This window comes from Trypanosoma theileri, assembly GCF_002087225.1.
Source record: "Trypanosoma theileri isolate Edinburgh chromosome Unknown TM35_Tth_21_V1, whole genome shotgun sequence".
NCBI classification, from domain to species: domain Eukaryota; phylum Euglenozoa; class Kinetoplastea; order Trypanosomatida; family Trypanosomatidae; genus Trypanosoma; species Trypanosoma theileri.
In genome coordinates, this window is record NW_021639863.1 from 158,638 (window position 1) to 176,016 (window position 17,379).

Here is a 17,379-nt window from a genome sequence, read left to right on the forward strand (position 1 = left end):
AAAAAAAAAAAAAACAAGACGAAAATAATAAATCTGCATATCGCTCTCTGCATCTTCTATTTGTAGAATAACATTATAAACAAAGTAATAATAACAATAATAATAATAATAAATTGATTTCTAGATACGTTGGACAAAGTAATAAGAAAAGGTGATAGAAAATAAGAGCAAAGCATATGCAAAATACCCATACTTGATCACGCACGAATACCTTTTAAGATGTTAACTTTTCTTTCCTTTCTTTTTTCCTTTATATCTATTTGCTTTTTTTTTTTTTTTTTTAGTATTTTCTTCCACCCGCTTCTACGGTTCATGAGCGTACTGCTTTGCATCATTGTCTCATTTCCTTTAGACTTGTTCAAGCATATCACTCTTCTTCTTCTTCTTCTTTCTACTCTTTGTTGTCCTCACGTGGTAACAACCGCCTTTTTTTTTTATTTCCTTTCTTTCGTTTAAACCCTCTTCCCTTCTTTTCTCTTTTCTTTTTTTTTCTATTTGTTTTATTATCTTTTTTTTATTTTCTTCCAGTCTCTCTTTTTTTGTTTTTTTTTTTCATTCTCACACTTCCCTAATCCACATCATTGGGTGGTGGTGGGGCGTTTGGGTCTTGTTCCCCCTCTTGACCAGCACCAGCGGAATTAGGCTCATGTGGACGCTCCATTGTTCGCTTTACATAATAAGCAGAGAGAATAGGATGTGCGACCTTCTCTATTTCTTTATTCTGCGCATCATACTCTTCCTTTGTGGCCTCTGGATTCTCATCCAACCATGCGGCCGCAGCATTCACCGCAGCCAAAATCTTCTGACGATCTTCAGCACTGATGCCATTCTCCACATCCGGCTCGCTGAGGGTGGCGCGAAGAGAGAAGGTGTAATTCTCCACAGCATTACGGGCCTCAATACGTTCAGCATTAGCGCGATCCTCCGTGGCGAAGCGCTCAGCCTCTTGAACCATCTTTTCAATCTGTTCCTTTGATAAACGACCAGTGTCATTTGTAATCGTGATGGCCTGTTTCTTTCCACCACACTCCTCCTCCGCACTCACAACGAGAATACCATCGCTGTTAACATCGAAGGAAACCGTAATACGGGGCTTTCCACGTGGGGCGGGTGGGATGTCCGTAAGTGTAAAGGTTCCCAGGCACTGACACTGTGAGACAAGTGGACGTTCACCTTCATACACCTTAATCTCCACATTTCGCTGATTATCAGCATTGGTAGAGAATATCTGCGATTTTTGAATAGGCACAGTAGAGTTACGAGGAATAAGAACAGACATAACTCCTCCAGCAGTTTCCACACCAAGAGAAAGAGGTGTTACATCCAGTAACAGAAGTCCTTCAGTCTTTTCAGAACGTCCACCAGAGAGAATATGTGCCTGTACGGCGGCACCATAAGCCACAGCCTCATCAGGATTAATAGAACGATTGGGTTCTTTACCTCCAAAGAAGTTCTGAACAATTTGTTGAATACGTGGAATACGAGTGGATCCACCAACCAACACCACATCGTGAACATCACGTGCTTCCATACCCGAATCCTGCAAAACCTTTTTCACTGGTTCAAGGCAACGCTCAAATTGATCACGACACATTTCTTCAAAACGAGCACGTGTAATCTTTGAGAAGAGATCACATCCATCATATAAGGCATCAATTTCCACAGTAGCATTGGAAGAACTGGAGAGTGTTCGCTTCACACGCTCACATGCCGTTCGCAGACGTCGCACAGCTCGTGCATTTCCACGTACATCTTTTCCAAAACGTGTCTTAAACTCCGTAGCGAAGTAATCCACAAGGCGATTATCAAAATCTTCACCACCCAAGTGGGTATCTCCCGCCGTTGCCTTCACTTCAAAAATACCACCATCAATAGTGAGTAAAGTTACATCAAAGGTACCACCACCAAGATCAAAGATAAGGACCACCTTTTCTCCCTTATCTGTTTTCTTATCCATACCGTAGGCAATGGCAGCAGCTGTTGGCTCATTAATAATACGTAACACATCCAAACCAGCAATAGCACCAGCATCCTTTGTAGCCTGTCGCTGCGAATCATTAAAGTATGCGGGAACTGTCACCACCGCCTTCTTTACGGGTAGACCAATATATGCTTCTGCTATTTCCTTCATTTTTCCCAGAACCATCGCACTGATTTCCTCTGGGAAGAATGTCTTGGTCTCGCCTTGATACTCCACCTGTACCACTGGCTTTCCATCTCGAACTGTAACCTTAAAGGGCCAGTGCTTCATATCAGACTGCAAATCAGGATCATCAAACTTGCGACCAATCATACGTTTCGCATCAAAGACTGTGTTGGTTGGATTCATTGCCACTTGATTCTTTGCGGCATCACCAACAAGACGCTCTGTCTCTGTAAACGCCACATATGAAGGTGTTGTGCGGTTTCCTTGATCATTAGCGATGATCTCCACTTGGTCATTCTTGAAGACACCAACACAAGAATAGGTTGTGCCAAGATCAATACCAATAGCAGGAGCTGTCATTCTCTTTCTCTAACTTTTTTTTTTTTTTTATATGTGTGTGTTTGTGTGCCTGTCGGTGTTTCTTTTTCTTTTCTTTTTTCTTTTCTAGACAAAACCCACTTTTTTTACTGTATAGTGTAATTGTTTTTAGTAAAGTTTTATTTCTGTCCAGGACTGAAAGCAATGTGGAAAAAAAAAATCCCCAGAGTAAACAACAACAACCAAAAAAAAAAAAGAAGGAATGAATGAAGCAGAAAAGAAAATATTAACGAGAGCAACAGAAAATAATTGTAAGCATCAAAGAAAAGGAAAAAAAAAAAAAAAAGGAAAAAAATAAAATAAAAAAGAAAACATGTTTTTTTTTTTTATTTTCTTTCTTTACGTAAAACTAACACATCTGATGACTCTACAAAAGAATTGGCACAACACATAAAGGTACCTTTCGTCGTTGTTGGATTGCCAATGTCATCCAATCGGATGTGAACATCTGAACAAGTTCCACAGATGGCATTCCCTCCTCTTCCTTCTCATTATCTTTCTCATTATTATTATTATGTATGTTGAGATTCTCTTGCAAGTCTGCAGATGTCGGTGAAAACGTTACGTGCGGAATAGAACGCCTTCGAATATCATCAAGTGGTGGTCGCATCTCTGCAATACTGCGTAACCTATCTCTGCTTTGTATCCCATTACTCGGATTTCCAAATCCCCACTGTTGTTGTTGTTGTTGTTTTTTGTAGTTTCTCTTTTCCAATGCATGTTGTCTAGCCTCTGTGAATTGACTTTGTGCATGCCGGAACACTTCCACCATTGAATGTATTTCCCCCTTCGTTGTATTATTTCCTTGTACGAAACCATCTAATAATATCAATAACTCCTTCCCATGTAATAAAGCTGATTTTTTTCTTGTAGCATTTGATAATAAATCCCACTTTTCATCACTACAATCATTTTCTTTACCTCGAATTAACATGGTAATAAATTCAAGCAATGCCTCAGGGGAGGATATATGAATTCCCATTCCTCCTTCTTCAGATCCAAGTGTTGTGGTGACTCTTGTTGTTTTCAAACTAACTTGTGAAGAGTTCGAATCCATTTCCTTATAGCTTACATGGATCACAAAACCACCTCCAGTTTCAAGAACATTTCGCATAGATCGCATACGAGAGAGACTCACTGTGGTATCAGGTGAGACAAGTACAAAACATTTATGATCAAATAAACGAGTTCCCGTCGCCTGTCGTTGTTGTCGACGACTACGGCATTGTTTAGAGAGTTGTAAACTACTACGAGGTGCCCCAGGCGGTAAAAGTTCTGGACACCACTCATACACAGAAAGATCACGAAATGGAAGAAATGACTGACGTATTTCACAATCCTGAAGAAGTTTGGGAGTCACTACCCACAAACCAGCGGCAATAGCAGCAAGAACACTTTCTCGTTGTGTTAATTGATGTGTTACCAGCACATCGGCATCTTGAACAGATCGTTCAATAACTTGAACACGAGTGATAACACCTGCCATATCTACTTGGTGATAAAAAAGTTGTTGTTGTTGCCAGAACGTTCCATGATAACCGTCTGTACTATTCATACTATTCTCAACCTCACTGCATACAGAGTCACTGAGTCTTCTACAGGAAGTTACCAACTTATCTCTTTCTGGTACATCATGAAGGATATGAATACGCACAGCACCACTACTACCACTACCAGTACCAGTACCACCATAGTTATTGATATGTGAAGAAGAAGAAGAAGAAACTTCTGCACCCATTTGTACAGCAACAGATGATGGGGATCGTAACGGACGAATACTATTACTATTCGCATCAGGGTCCCATTGTTGTGCCATTTCAAGAGCTGTTACAGAGCTTCTACCACCTAAACTAAGGCAGCTAAACCGTGTACATGATGCCCTACCATTATCACTATCATCATCATTGAGACACATACTATTATTATTACCGACTGTGGTACTATCCCTGATATTTTCATTAATATTAAGAGGCTTTTTATTAGAGTATACATACTCGCCATCGTCATTATCATCATCATCACCAAGTACGCGTGGTCCCCGAATAGGGGTGCAAGCGTGTCCATTGTTATCCACATCTTGACTAACATGTGGTACACTTTCCCTCTTTTGCGGTTCTTCACTATCCGATTTCCTTGGGGATTCCAATACATGAATGGGTGCTGCCTCTTGTACGAGAACCACAGCGGGTGAGAGAACACGAGGAACACCTACACGTTGTTTCTGTGGTGTACGTAGTGTCGATCGTGGACAACTTTGCCGTGAGGCACTAATACGACTACTATTCAACACATCCTGCTGTAGATGTGGACGACCTGGAGTTGCATTAGGAGTTGTAAAATCAAACTGATAACCAGAACCAGTCATCTTACTTGATGGTGAGACTCCCTCAACCATTGATGTTACGGTTGCCACTTTTGTGGAACTTTCAAAAGGTAAAAGTGTGACATCTGTAGTTCCAACACGTCGTCGTTGTGGTGTAGCAGGTGGTGTAATAGTGGAGAAGGCTACTGTTGGACGTCCCGCATCGCATGGATGATCTCCTTGATATTCTTCTTCTTCTTCCTGCTGTTGTTGTTGTTGTTGTTGTTGTTGTTTTTCTTCTGTATAATCATTAGATATTATCGGAAGTGTGAATGGAGTTTCATCTAGAAATACACCCCACGCCACACTCGCGTGGAGCCATTCCATACCCACAAGTGATACCCGCCCTGTTTTGGCAAGTCTCATAAGATCATACCTTAATGTATTTTGTATTCTTTCTGGCCAAACAGCATTTCGTGTGAGAAGTCCTTCACGTTCTTCCATTTCTTCTACTTTTAACCATGGAAGAATCTCTGAAGTTTCTGTTATGGTCCCAGATGCCATGATAGAGGCAATATCCATAATTACTACATGTGTAACCGCCTCCTGTAAAAACACCTCCGCCGTATGTCCACCCAATTCACTTACGGCTGCTGTCAAACAACTTAAAAGGACTCGACGTAATGCTGTGGTAGCCGTACACACTTCATCTTCCATTATACAGTGAAAATACACAGAAACGCCTACCAATGGTGCCTTTTCATGTCGTCTTTGACCAAGCCAAGGTGAGATAGTGAGTGGTTTTCCCGCTTCACTACGTAATCGTCGCCGTGCAAGTCGTTCATTCTCTGTTGGAATTGGTTGATAAAAAATAAAACAACTATTCGGGTGTAATATGCGTTGTGCCGCTAAACAACAAAGCACATAGTCTTGTGTAACTGCTGGAAGATAACGCAATGGATGCCACTGTGAACCCCCACTTTTTCTACCATCACTACGAAGAAGAATATCCGAAGGGCGTTGATCCCCATGCGGTACAACATACATAGCGATAACAGCTCCAGATGCTTCTGGTAATGATGGTGAAAGTTTTCGACTCTGTCGAATGTCAGATTGTATAGAATGATGTGTGGAAGCCGCATCTCCATCGGTTTGGGCGCGGCATAGTCGCTTGTGAAATACACTGCGTCGGCGGACAAAGGATAAGAGTTCACGTTCTTCTTGTTGTTTCTGTTGACTTTCTTCCATTGTTGTTGTTGTTGTTGTTGTTGCTTCTATTGTAGCTCCAGTTCGTGTTAGGGCCTTGGTCCACTCCTCTCGAGTCTTTTTTATCCAGATTCCTTTACCGTGTTTGATAAGAGCCCGTACAACTGCTAATTCAATACGTGAGAAGTCATTCTCCAGAAAACAAAAGAGAGAAGAAATGAGTGGGGGTAACGAATCTTCATAAGGGTTTGATGATGTACCCAATAACTCAAGGAGATCCTTAACTCGACGGTCTGCTAGATGGAGTTCAGCATTATACTGCTTTTCTGCATCACTAAGAGTATCTCGTACAGCAACTTCAAGTCGGGATTTTTTACTGTTTTGTTGTAAAGAATCCGTAGCTGCTGCCTTTTTCTTTCTCAGTCGAGGTAAAGACATTTCTGATTGTTGTTTTTTCCCTTCCTCTTGTTGTTGTTGTTGTTGTTGTTGTTGAGGTACATCAAAGAGTGATACCGTGGATGAGATACGTATATTAAACCCTTCAGTTGGAGGAACTTTGTTTAGTGGGAGTGGTAAAGGAACGAAGGACGAACTTCTAGTCTCACCAGTTGAAGTCATTATAGTAGTATTCACATTATGTAAATCATGCAGAAGCATCATCATCTGTTGATAACAGGACTGCAGCCATGCAACTGTCACTATACGTTCAACAGGTATACCATAACTAGCACAAAGATGATCACGTAGTTGAGATAAAACTTGTCCTTGTTGTTGATATTCCTGCTGCTGCTGCTGCTGTTGTTGTTGTTGTTGTTGATTTCTATTCTTTACACTATCAGTATTATTTCCTTTATTCATACCCTCTGGAGATAGCTGAAGTAATTCACTTCCCACTATAATAACATCTGTGAGAGGGGTTACAATAGAAGTGCGTAGAAAGCGACAAGTTATCACCATGCGGATGCAATCCACTAACTCACGTGCACTACATCCTAATAGTGCTACTTGTAGAAAAGGACGACTTTGTGAGAAGAAGAAATTATTTTCATCCCCTTCAACACTGTTGCTATTATTATGTATATTATTATTATTATTATTTTCATTGCCTAAAATAGTATTAGTAGAGGGATGACACGATAGATTCACTGTTGTCATCCTTTTCTCTTCCTGCAATGAACCACCGATTGTGTTTGTATTCTGGTGATCACAATGAGTATCCTGCAATGTGCCGGTCTCATGCTTCACTACCACCAAATCATTCTTTACTTCATCCACCTTCACATGGGTCTGTTTAGTAGTATCATTAACATTATTATTATTATTATGTTTACCATCACTTTCATCATTATTATCATAATCACTATTGTCTACAAATACCATTGTCCTTCTTCCTTGTGGTGATTTTTCTGTCTCTTCTGCTGCTACTGTTGTTGCTGTTGTTATTATTGCTGGTGGTGGTGCACTATCTCGCTGTGTGTGAGGTACAGCTCCACCAACAACGGATATTGGTAATGCACAGAGTTGAGCAATTGTATCAAAATCAGTTCTCGAAGGGGCTTTCGTGCTTTTTCCATTTATCTCATTATTATTGTTATTATTATTATCATCTATGACACTGACACTACTACCTAATGCCGCCATTGTAAGAAAACGAGTGTACTCCACAATGGGAATATCTGTAGCCCACGCAAATCTTATCTTTTCAGGAAGAGCAGGTGACGCTACAGAACTTCCTTGTGGTCCTGTAGAGAAACGACCAGAAAGGCGTTGTTGTTGTTGTTGCCATTGTTTAAACCATCCAGGCGGTACAAATAACATCGATGTACGTGCCGTAAGTGTGCGATCAAAATCCCCTCCATGACGTTCAATAATAGAAATAAGAGCCTTTTCTTCATCTGTGGTCATTTGGGTTCCACAGAATATATATCCGGCTAAGGGCAACAGTTTCGCATCTGCAAAGGCCAATCTCCCGTGGGATTCAAGCCAACGAGTAGAGACAACAGGAATACGGTGTTGTTCAGCCACGAGACGTTTTCGTGTGAGTCCTTGACCGGCAACGAGAACAGTCGTCCGTCGGGTGATGTGCGTTTGCACAACAGCGCCAAGGGATTCCGCAAAGGCTCGAATTCTACGCAGAGACCACGAGATATGATTTCCTCCTCCTCCTCCTTGTATAGATATGGGATGCTTGTTGTTGTTATCATCAACATGCTGGTCGTCATCTTCCTCCTCATCGTAAAAACCAGTAAAACAAATGTGATAACCGGAAAGGGTCATTTTTTCTTTTTTTTTTTTTTTTTATTTTCTCTCTTTCTCTCTCTCTCTCTCTCTCTATCGTATAGTTAATAGAAATCGCTGTTATTGATGTCGCCACTGCTGCTCTTGTTGTTGTTGATATCAGTAAAAGGACGGAGATCTCACCAACTCACACACTCACAGGTCTAGACGCAAATCTATAGATAAATAATGTATAAATACAATTACAAGAAAATACGTATATCTGCAGGAACTCTATTGTCCCCTCTTTTTTGTTTTCATATGGGAGGAAACAAATTTATGTTTTTTTCTTTCTACGAGAAAAACAAAGAGGAGCTCCAAGAAATATAAAAAGAAGAAAAAGTGAAAAGGATGAAAAGAAAAGCTGAACAATGATGAAAAATAAAAAAATATGACATACATGTATATAAAGGAAAAGGAGTGTTGGGAAAAACAGGTTCATTGAAGGTAATACCAGAGTCATCAGCAAGGAACTCGAAATAAAAAACAAAAAAAAAAAGAAAGAGAGAGAGCGAAATATCAATATACCGTGAGACGATCTAAGAAAAAAAAGGTCAAGATACAAGCGCTCAATACCATAACTTCTACATATGAACATATAAATAAATAAATAAATAAATAAATAAATAAATAAATAAATAAATATATATATATACTTTATTCTACATTTTTTTGTTTGGATTTTTTGCACACTTTTCCACCTTTTCGTTGCACCATTAAATCTATCTATCAGCTCCTAGTGGGATGTAAATTGCAGTCTCTTCATCATCATCACGGTCCACATCACTTTGTTCTTGTTGTACATATCCTTGAGCTCTTGAACGTTGCACTTGTGTTGGTGGTGGTGATTGTAATCCATTTTCATTCTGAATTCTCTCGTGAGCCACTGTGTGGATATTATCATTATCATCATCGTTTTCGCTGGTTTCAGAGCTTGTTGGCTCATCGTCATCATTGTATTCATTGGTTACAAATATTTGCCCACGCTCCCTTATTTCCCCAGACATTGACATTGCTTCTCTTGTATCTGTTGTGACTCCATCCGTCTGGGTTCGTACACTCGTACTGCTGTTGTCGTTGTTACCAGTATAACTTAAATTATTATTATTATTATTATTATTATTACTATTATTATTATTATTATTATTATTATTACGACTGTTCATATTGTGATTATTGTAAAAAATATTCTCACCACTGCCGCTGCTGCCATCACTGAGATAACGTGATCGTCGCACCATCGCGCGAAAGTCCTCCAGTCGCCGCAGGTGTTCACTCTCCGCCTCTCGCCGCATTTGCATTCGCTCCACCCGCTCCGCCTCCTCGCCGCCCTGCGCCCACGCCGTCACCAGTCGGCGCTCGGCCGCAAACACCGGGCGGTCGTCCAAATGCATGAGTTCCGCACAGCGGGCGAGTACAGTCTTGCGGTATCTCGGCAGTGTGCGCACGAGCGGATTGCCGGAGAGCCGCAGCGAGCGGAGACGCGGGAGTCGCTCCAACACCATCAGCACCGCCTCGCCATCATCGAGTTGGTTGTGGCTGAGATCCAACACGGCGAGGTTGTGGCAGCAGAGCAGCGCCAGCAGATCAGACGCAAAGCGAAGGCGATTACCACTGAGATTAACAGTACGCAGAGAACTGCAGGGATTGCGGTGTTTCTCCGGCACATCATCAGAGATCTTTCCATCTTCCGCGACATTAAGTGGTGTGTGTGGGCAGAACTGTGTATAGGCAATAACGCGATTACGCCAAACATCCAATGCCTCCTGGCGTGAAGGAGCCTCTGTAGTGCTGTTGTTATTAGAGGTAGGAGTAAGAGTAATAGCAGTAGGGTCATCATTGATTGGAACAGGCGTAGTGGAATGAAGTGGAGGAGATGATGAACTCCATGAACCACACTCTGTTAAGTTCCTCGGTTTAAACAAATCTTTGTTTTCTCCATGTTCCTTCTCTTCCCATATTGTTTGTTGTTGGTGTTGTTGGTGTTGGTGTTCTTGTAAACTTTCATCCTGTTCTTGATGTGGTTGATGTTGTACTTCTCGTTCTTGATGTTCTTCTTCTTGTCGGCTTTTCTCACTCAGAATCTTCTCTTCTTCAACTCCTCTGGAACGGAGTTCATTCTGCATACTCTTAGAGTTCGCTAAGAGTTTTTTGGCTTTTTCATGCCGTGATTCCTCATACTGTGCGGCCTTCATGTTAAACTCAGCACAGTGTGCTCGTACAGACTGTATAAAGTTGTTGGAAAGATTCACAGAATCAAGTCGTTGAAAACCACTTAAGTCTGGCATCTCACGCAGAAGATTGTTATGAAGGTACAACTGTCGAAGTGTGGGGTAAAGTGAATTAAATACATCCTTCACAATTTCTGATCCTTTACGTGATGATTTGCTGGATACTTCAGCCTCTTTATCCGTCCGTTCTTCATTGACATTATCATTATTATTATTATTATTATTATTATTATTATTATTATTAGTAGTAGTAGTAGTAGTAGTAGTAGCAGCGGCAAGAGCTGCAGCAAGAGCATCATCAACATTTGGACCTCTATCCTCTTTAACTTGACGAATAGGCGCTTTTTTCCAATCCCCATAACAATCTACATATGCACTCTTTGATATTCCACTTGTTGAGATACTCTTTCCTTCATTTACTTCAACCACCTCTGTTTCTTCTCCTTTTCCTTCTGTGGGTTTAACTGTAATACGTCGGCTATCTTTTCCACAAGCTATGTGACTGAGTGCGTTGCTTTCCAGCCACAACACTCTCACATCTGTGTATGGTGTAAAGGCGTCATCATCAATACCTTCAAAGCCTTTACGGTGTAGATACAACTTATCATTACAAACAGGATTGCGGTAATACCCGAGTTGCACACATATTTTTTTGATCACATCCGTTGTGATGATTGTAGGTGGCGATGTTGTTCCTTCCATCTGTGCAGGAGTCTCTCTCTCTTTCTCTCTCTGTGTGTGTGTGTGTGTTTGTGTTTGAGTTTGAGTTGTGTTTACGCTAATGTGATAGCTCGCCTTTTATTATTATTATTATTGGGAGGATACAAACAAAATAAAAAGAATACAAAAATGAAAACAAAATAACGAAGCGAACAATAACAAGAACCAGTAGCAACATAGTCAATAATAACAATAATAATAATAATAATAATAATAATAATAATAATAATAATAAAACTTAAATGATGATACACGTTATAAAGGAGAAGAATCCCTTCTCTTTCTTTCTCTTTCTCTTTCTCTTTCTTATCCACACAGAGAGACAGACTGCTTCTCACCCTGTATATATATACAGTACCCCAAAAAAGAGAAAATACTTTTGTAAAATCAGAATATTACTTTTTTTTCTTTTTTTTTCTCCCTCAGTAGTTCTGTTTCTTTCTTTCCTAGAAAGAACAGTCACTTCTTTCTGCCATCGCTGCTAAATAATGTGAATAAAAGAATTAAAAAAAAAATCCTCTGCCAGAAACAACAATATCAATATCAATATCAATAATAATAATAATAATAATAATAATAATAATAATAATAATAATAATAATAATAATAATAATAATATGATAAACAGAAGCTATAAGGGATATTTCATCGTCATATGTTTAATGAATGCATCTCTTTAGCCTTCTTCTCATCCTCTTCTCTCTCTTCTCACTCTTGTATATATATATGTATTCCCATTACGTTATTTTAATTACTTTCTTTTTGTTTCTGTTGCTGATGTTGATATTCCCGTAAGGAATTCATAAGTGTATCCATTGTCTGCTTATTCGCACCCTTGTAGGGTTGTCCATACGCCACAAATGTCTCTGCTAATACCCGCAACGCCTCCCGACGTTCCTGTCGCTTCTGTTGATCCATTTCTGGATCCAGCAATATTGCCGTCGCTACACACCGGGCTGTAGACTCCAATTCCTCTACAGAGACATACCACGCCAAATCCACCATCGCCGCAGAATCTTTAAATGTATGTTGACGTACACGACTTAAACAACGCCATTTATCCAATCGTCTTTGTAGACGATGAGGAGCGGTCTCTTGTAGGAATAGTAATAATCGCTGCATGGATCCAGTCGTTTCACTGTATTTCACCACCCGCAGGTATTCTTTTCCCACCGCGTATAATACCTCCTTTGCGAGACCCGTATTTAACAACCGACGTAATCGATCTTTCAACTTTTGAACTTCAGCTCCATTATTATTACTATTATTATTATTATTACTACTAACACTACTATCACCCTGTTGTTGTTGTTGTTGTTGTTCTAATGGTTGTAAATAAGAGGTGATTAAAACATCACGACAACGTTCAATCATGCGTTGACGACAAATGGCAAGTTCCTCCTGTGTCCAATCAAGTCCATCCAGCACCCGTTGAGAGAAGCTGCCGGTGCGTACATCTCCCACGATACGATGAAGTTCATCTCCACCAAATAACGCACGTAAAGCCTCTCGCTTCTTTGCCCCAACATCATCTACACCACTTTTTCCACCAATATCATATTTACGCCGTTTCTCCGCATTACTAAGCACACGATAGGCTTTCGTTACGGCATCGAATTGAGCCGCTGCAGTGCGATTGGGATTTTTGTCGGGATGTACTTCCAACACGAGACGATTATACGCCTCTCGAATCTCACGAGGAGTGGCATCACGGGCTACACCTAAAACAGCATAGTAATCACTCTCATTTTCTGTATATCTACCACTATTATTATTATTATTCCTTGCACGTTCATATGTAACTGGACGTTTCTTTTCACCCCGTTGTTGTCGTCTGGACTCCCGTCGCATGGCACGTTCTCGGAGTTTCTCCTCTGATGGCTCTAATGCGAGGAGTGGATGAGAGTGTCCAACAACACCAGAGGGATATTCATAGCGACAAGCAAACTCATTCCAGCAGTAACCACTTCGGCATAAATACACCACTGGGGCTTCTAATTGATAGAAGAAACATAATAATAACTGCTGGGCTGCGGCATACCATGCAATGACGAAAAAAACAGCTCCCCATGTGAGTCCCACTGCTGGTGCGAGAATAAATGTATGAGGACGTAAACCGCCTAATCGTACCGCTTCTAATGAAACAGAAAGTGCCAGAATCGGAGAGAGAAAAAAGGAGAGAACAACATTAAGCATGGAACCAGCAATTCCTCTGGAGATTTGGCGTGTTGGGCGTGTGGAGAGAACCACTCTCGCCTCATCACCGTCGTCCTCTCGTCGTCTTCGTAGATATTCCATTTCCTCTTCTGTCATGAGTGTAAAGGTACCACGATTCTTTTCAGGTTGAATAAGAAGACGACCAAACCAGGAAACTTTATTGGAGTTGGGGCTATTCATAGATGTAGTGGGGCGTCCTAACGGAATGAGTGCGAGTGAACATCCGAGTGGACTGTGTTGCATCACCGCAGTGAGCTGCTGGAGAATAAGTCTACGCGCCGTTAATCCACTAGCCATCACTCCCCTAAACACTTTCCTCTTATCAGATATATGTATATATATATGTATGTACTCTTTTTTCCTTCTTTTCCGCTTTACTCCAAGTAATTAAGTGCACGGAGTCAGACCAATTTCCCTTTATGATAGAAAAAGAAAAAAAGAAAGAAAAGAAAAAAAAAAACATAAATAATACAATTAAATAGAATAAAAGAAAATATATCCCAGGAAAACATTTGGATTTTCCAAATATACTTCTCATATATTCTCCTTCTATCAATGTATAATGTAATAACATCCCAGAAATATATATATATATATATATATATATATATATATAAAACAACTGCATTTCTGTGTTTTATATCTCTTTATCAGAATGTACAGATCTACACAAGGTCTAACAAGAAAAGAAAAAAAGGTGTATAAAAGTACATTTCCGTGTTTCTTTTTTTTTACTATCATCTTATAACGGTGCAATATGGGAAAAACTGTTTTTGCAAACGCTAAAAATAAAAATAATAATAAAGGTATATTTCCCTTCTATCACTCTAATAATAATCCTCTTTATTTTTTTCTCTTTTTACCCAGACTCTATTTTCTTTCTATTTTATTTTTTTCTTTCTAGGTTTCTATTTCTTTTTTTTAAAAAAAAAGAAAATCTATATATTCCCATATTATGTGAATATGACCTCTAAAAAAAACGTGCATGAGCGGCTTTCTCTTTTGCCAACCGAACCTGAACATCTAACGCAAATTGCACAGCACCAAATAAATCTTCATGCAAGTGTGGTAGACGTAATAATTGAAAATTAGGCACCACACATTCTTCATTCATTTCTTCTAACTCCTCTCGTTGTTTTTGTTGTTTTCGTTTTTGTTTTTGTTGTTGAGATTCATCTCTTGGTATTCCATGTGGGGTATTATCATGAATAGCGGCAAGTGTAGACTCCGCAACCGTAACGGCTCTATACGGTGGGAATCGTCGTTGTAGAGATTCAATATCTGTTGTTGTATTGAATGTGGTTCTTCTTTTTCTTCTTGTTATTCCATCTACGGCTGCGGAGTCTGCTAAAGGATCACTTGTCATCTTTAGTAATTCCAATTCAAATGAACTCCGTCGTTCTTTCTTTTTATCTTGCGTTAATATACTAACGTTATTCTTCTTTGTATTATTTGCGGCGCGAAACTCATGCTGTCGAAGTGCAAACACTTTATACCGTAATCCTTCGAGATCCATCGGTTCTGGTAATGGACCACTCATCTCTGAAGCCTCTGCACTCATTAAGAAGACTACTGCGATATCCCCATAGTTATGTTTTCCAGCTCCAGAATTTAAAATATTAAACCGTTGTTGAGCTGTTATCCCTTCAGAAGAAGTGGAAGAAGTATCAAATTCACGAAGGAGTCGACTTACCGCATTACTCTTAGAAGCCAATACGGCTGTATTATCAAGACCAACTCCTTTATTTTCATCCATTGGCTTTAGGGATTGTTGTAAGGGTGGAAGGACGTGGACAATCTCTCTTCGTCCAAAACGTTCCACTACAGATTTTTCTGCTAAAACAGATCGTAAAACAACAACACGTTCTTCTTTATTTTCTCCATAGGAACTAAAGTTGTTAGTCCAACTTTCTGAAGCAAAAATAGAAGCCGCTAAAGAAATTGAATGATCAGCTTGTGTACTTTTTCTTTTTCCTCCTCTTTCTCTTTCTCCTTTTCCTTCTTCTTCTGTAGAAGATGAAAACGTTAATTCTATACAATGTTCTTTTCCTGTTACTGTACTATTTACAGTAAGTGGGGTAATACGTAATAATGTTGGAAATCCACCTAATGTGCGAAGATATAATATAGCCGTATATAATAATTTTGCTGCATGCGAAAGTTCAACAAACTGTACATGCTGTAGCATTGTCTGAGTGGAAGACTCATGAATTCCACCTCCACTAAACATTGTAATCCAACGACTATCTTTTCGTGGGCGTGAACTCCCTAGTACTGGTATACGTGCACTAGAGCCTTTGGATGTAAGAAATTCACTATCTAACAAAAGTTGAGGTTCACGGAGAAGTGCAGATCGGGCTGCAAATGAATTGGGAGGTTTATGTACTTCTTGAGATTCTATAATATCTTCCATACGAGTAGTAGAATAAATAGTAGGATGCGTACCAGTATGAACCTGTTGTAAATTTTGAAACATACTTTGATAATCATCATCTATACCACAAGGACGACGATATGGTAATTCATCAGGAGTCTCTGTAATCATAGATGATTCTTTTTTCTTTGTTAATCCTGCTTCTTGTAGAGGTCGCATCCAGTCTGTTCCTTCTTTATCAGTACTTTCATGATGACTTCCTAAATACCATATATCACGTTGTCCTGTTATTTTTTCTTTTTTATCTTCTTTTACTACAGTATTATCGGGTAATAGTACATTAGATGGAGGTTCTATCCATGCATTTACGGAACGAATTTTGGGTCCTTTACTTGTTCCCATGGATACAGGAAAACTATAATCCTCCATTGGACGTGTTAAAGAGTGTGAAGGGAAATCTTCACCTTGTGTATCATGTAGTATTAGCATAGGATTAAGAGAAGATTGTAAAATATCTACTGATAAATGTGAGGGAAATGGGGAAGGACTAATAGCAACTCCATTTTCAAAGGTAGCTACATCTTCTGTATAGAATTTTTTGATTGTCTTGGGTGGGAGAGGCTTTAGTACGGGTACGGTCTTTCCTCTTAATTTCACCTCTTTCCCTTTCTTCATACCAGACAATGGACACCAAGGATCATCATCATCAATTGATATACTCTCAATAAAGCTTTTCTTTCTTAGCAGTTTATTTGAGCTTTCTTTCTTTTGAAGACTACCCCCTATTGCTCCAGATGATGGGAACCGTCTCTTTTCAGAAACAGATCCCAGTGATCCCATGGATTCTCCTCTCATTGATCTTACTGTTTTAACAGTCGTACCTTGCGAGAGACTACGATTTTCTTGCTGCTTCTGTTGTTTCTGTTGTTCTTGTTGTTGTTTTTGTCGTTGTGAATTCTTTAAAGAAATGGGTACAGGTTGAGATTCAGTGGGATTTATAATCAGACGACGACCCCGAACTGAATCAATACCAACCCCTTGAGATGAAGCTGATGGTAATGGACTCTTCCCATATACATTATTCCCCTTTCGTATGGAAGAAATTCCTCCTCGATGACCTCCTTTTCTACCCATAGACATTACACCTGTGTCTCCCCTTCTCTTATTCACATTCGATTTACTCATAATCGGTTTAACAGGCGCAGCACCAAGAGAAAAGGTAATATTAGCGGCTGTGGTATTTGAAATCTCAGCGTCACTTTCCCTGCCCACTTTGAGACCCAATCGCACCAGCAATGCATCTTCACCTCCACTGGGGATACTCTGTTGTTGACTCACGAGATCATCGAGAATATTGCTGAATCTTCCGCCCCGCACTTCTTCATCATCGTCAAGGAAGATGCTGACAGAACTGGAGCGGCGACGCCTACCGGTATAGTTATTCCCAAAATCAGATGAATTTCCCTGCAAGAAAAGCCCTGGACCTCGAGAGAGCATGAGAGCGCCTTGTGTGTGTGTGTGTGTGTGT

At 39.9% G+C, this 17,379-nt stretch overlaps 5 protein-coding genes across 5 annotated transcripts; all 5 read right to left on the reverse strand.

The window, feature by feature from the left end:
* Nucleotides 1–568: 568 nt before the first annotated feature.
* TM35_000211600 (heat shock 70 kDa protein) lies at nt 569–2,506 on the reverse strand (the record flags this gene model as incomplete). Its single annotated transcript, XM_029027010.1, has 1 exon — nt 569–2,506. The coding sequence occupies one exon, from the start codon at nt 2,504–2,506 to the stop codon at nt 569–571; it is 1,938 nt and encodes a 645-aa protein (XP_028881620.1).
* Nucleotides 2,507–2,891: 385 nt separating this feature from the next.
* Nucleotides 2,892–8,309, reverse strand: TM35_000211610 (uncharacterized protein; the record flags this gene model as incomplete). Its single annotated transcript, XM_029027011.1, has 1 exon — nt 2,892–8,309. One exon carries the CDS (start codon nt 8,307–8,309, stop codon nt 2,892–2,894), a length of 5,418 nt encoding a protein of 1,805 aa, XP_028881621.1.
* Nucleotides 8,310–9,031: 722 nt separating this feature from the next.
* On the reverse strand, nt 9,032–11,242 carry TM35_000211620 (uncharacterized protein; the record flags this gene model as incomplete). Its single annotated transcript, XM_029027012.1, has 1 exon — nt 9,032–11,242. One exon carries the CDS (start codon nt 11,240–11,242, stop codon nt 9,032–9,034), a length of 2,211 nt encoding a protein of 736 aa, XP_028881622.1.
* A 765-nt stretch (nt 11,243–12,007) lies between these two features.
* On the reverse strand, nt 12,008–13,774 carry TM35_000211630 (putative chaperone protein DNAj; the record flags this gene model as incomplete). Its single annotated transcript, XM_029027013.1, has 1 exon — nt 12,008–13,774. One exon carries the CDS (start codon nt 13,772–13,774, stop codon nt 12,008–12,010), a length of 1,767 nt encoding a protein of 588 aa, XP_028881623.1.
* Nucleotides 13,775–14,447: 673 nt separating this feature from the next.
* On the reverse strand, nt 14,448–17,348 carry TM35_000211640 (uncharacterized protein; the record flags this gene model as incomplete). Its single annotated transcript, XM_029027014.1, has 1 exon — nt 14,448–17,348. One exon carries the CDS (start codon nt 17,346–17,348, stop codon nt 14,448–14,450), a length of 2,901 nt encoding a protein of 966 aa, XP_028881624.1.
* Between the last annotated feature and the right edge of the window lie 31 nt (nt 17,349–17,379).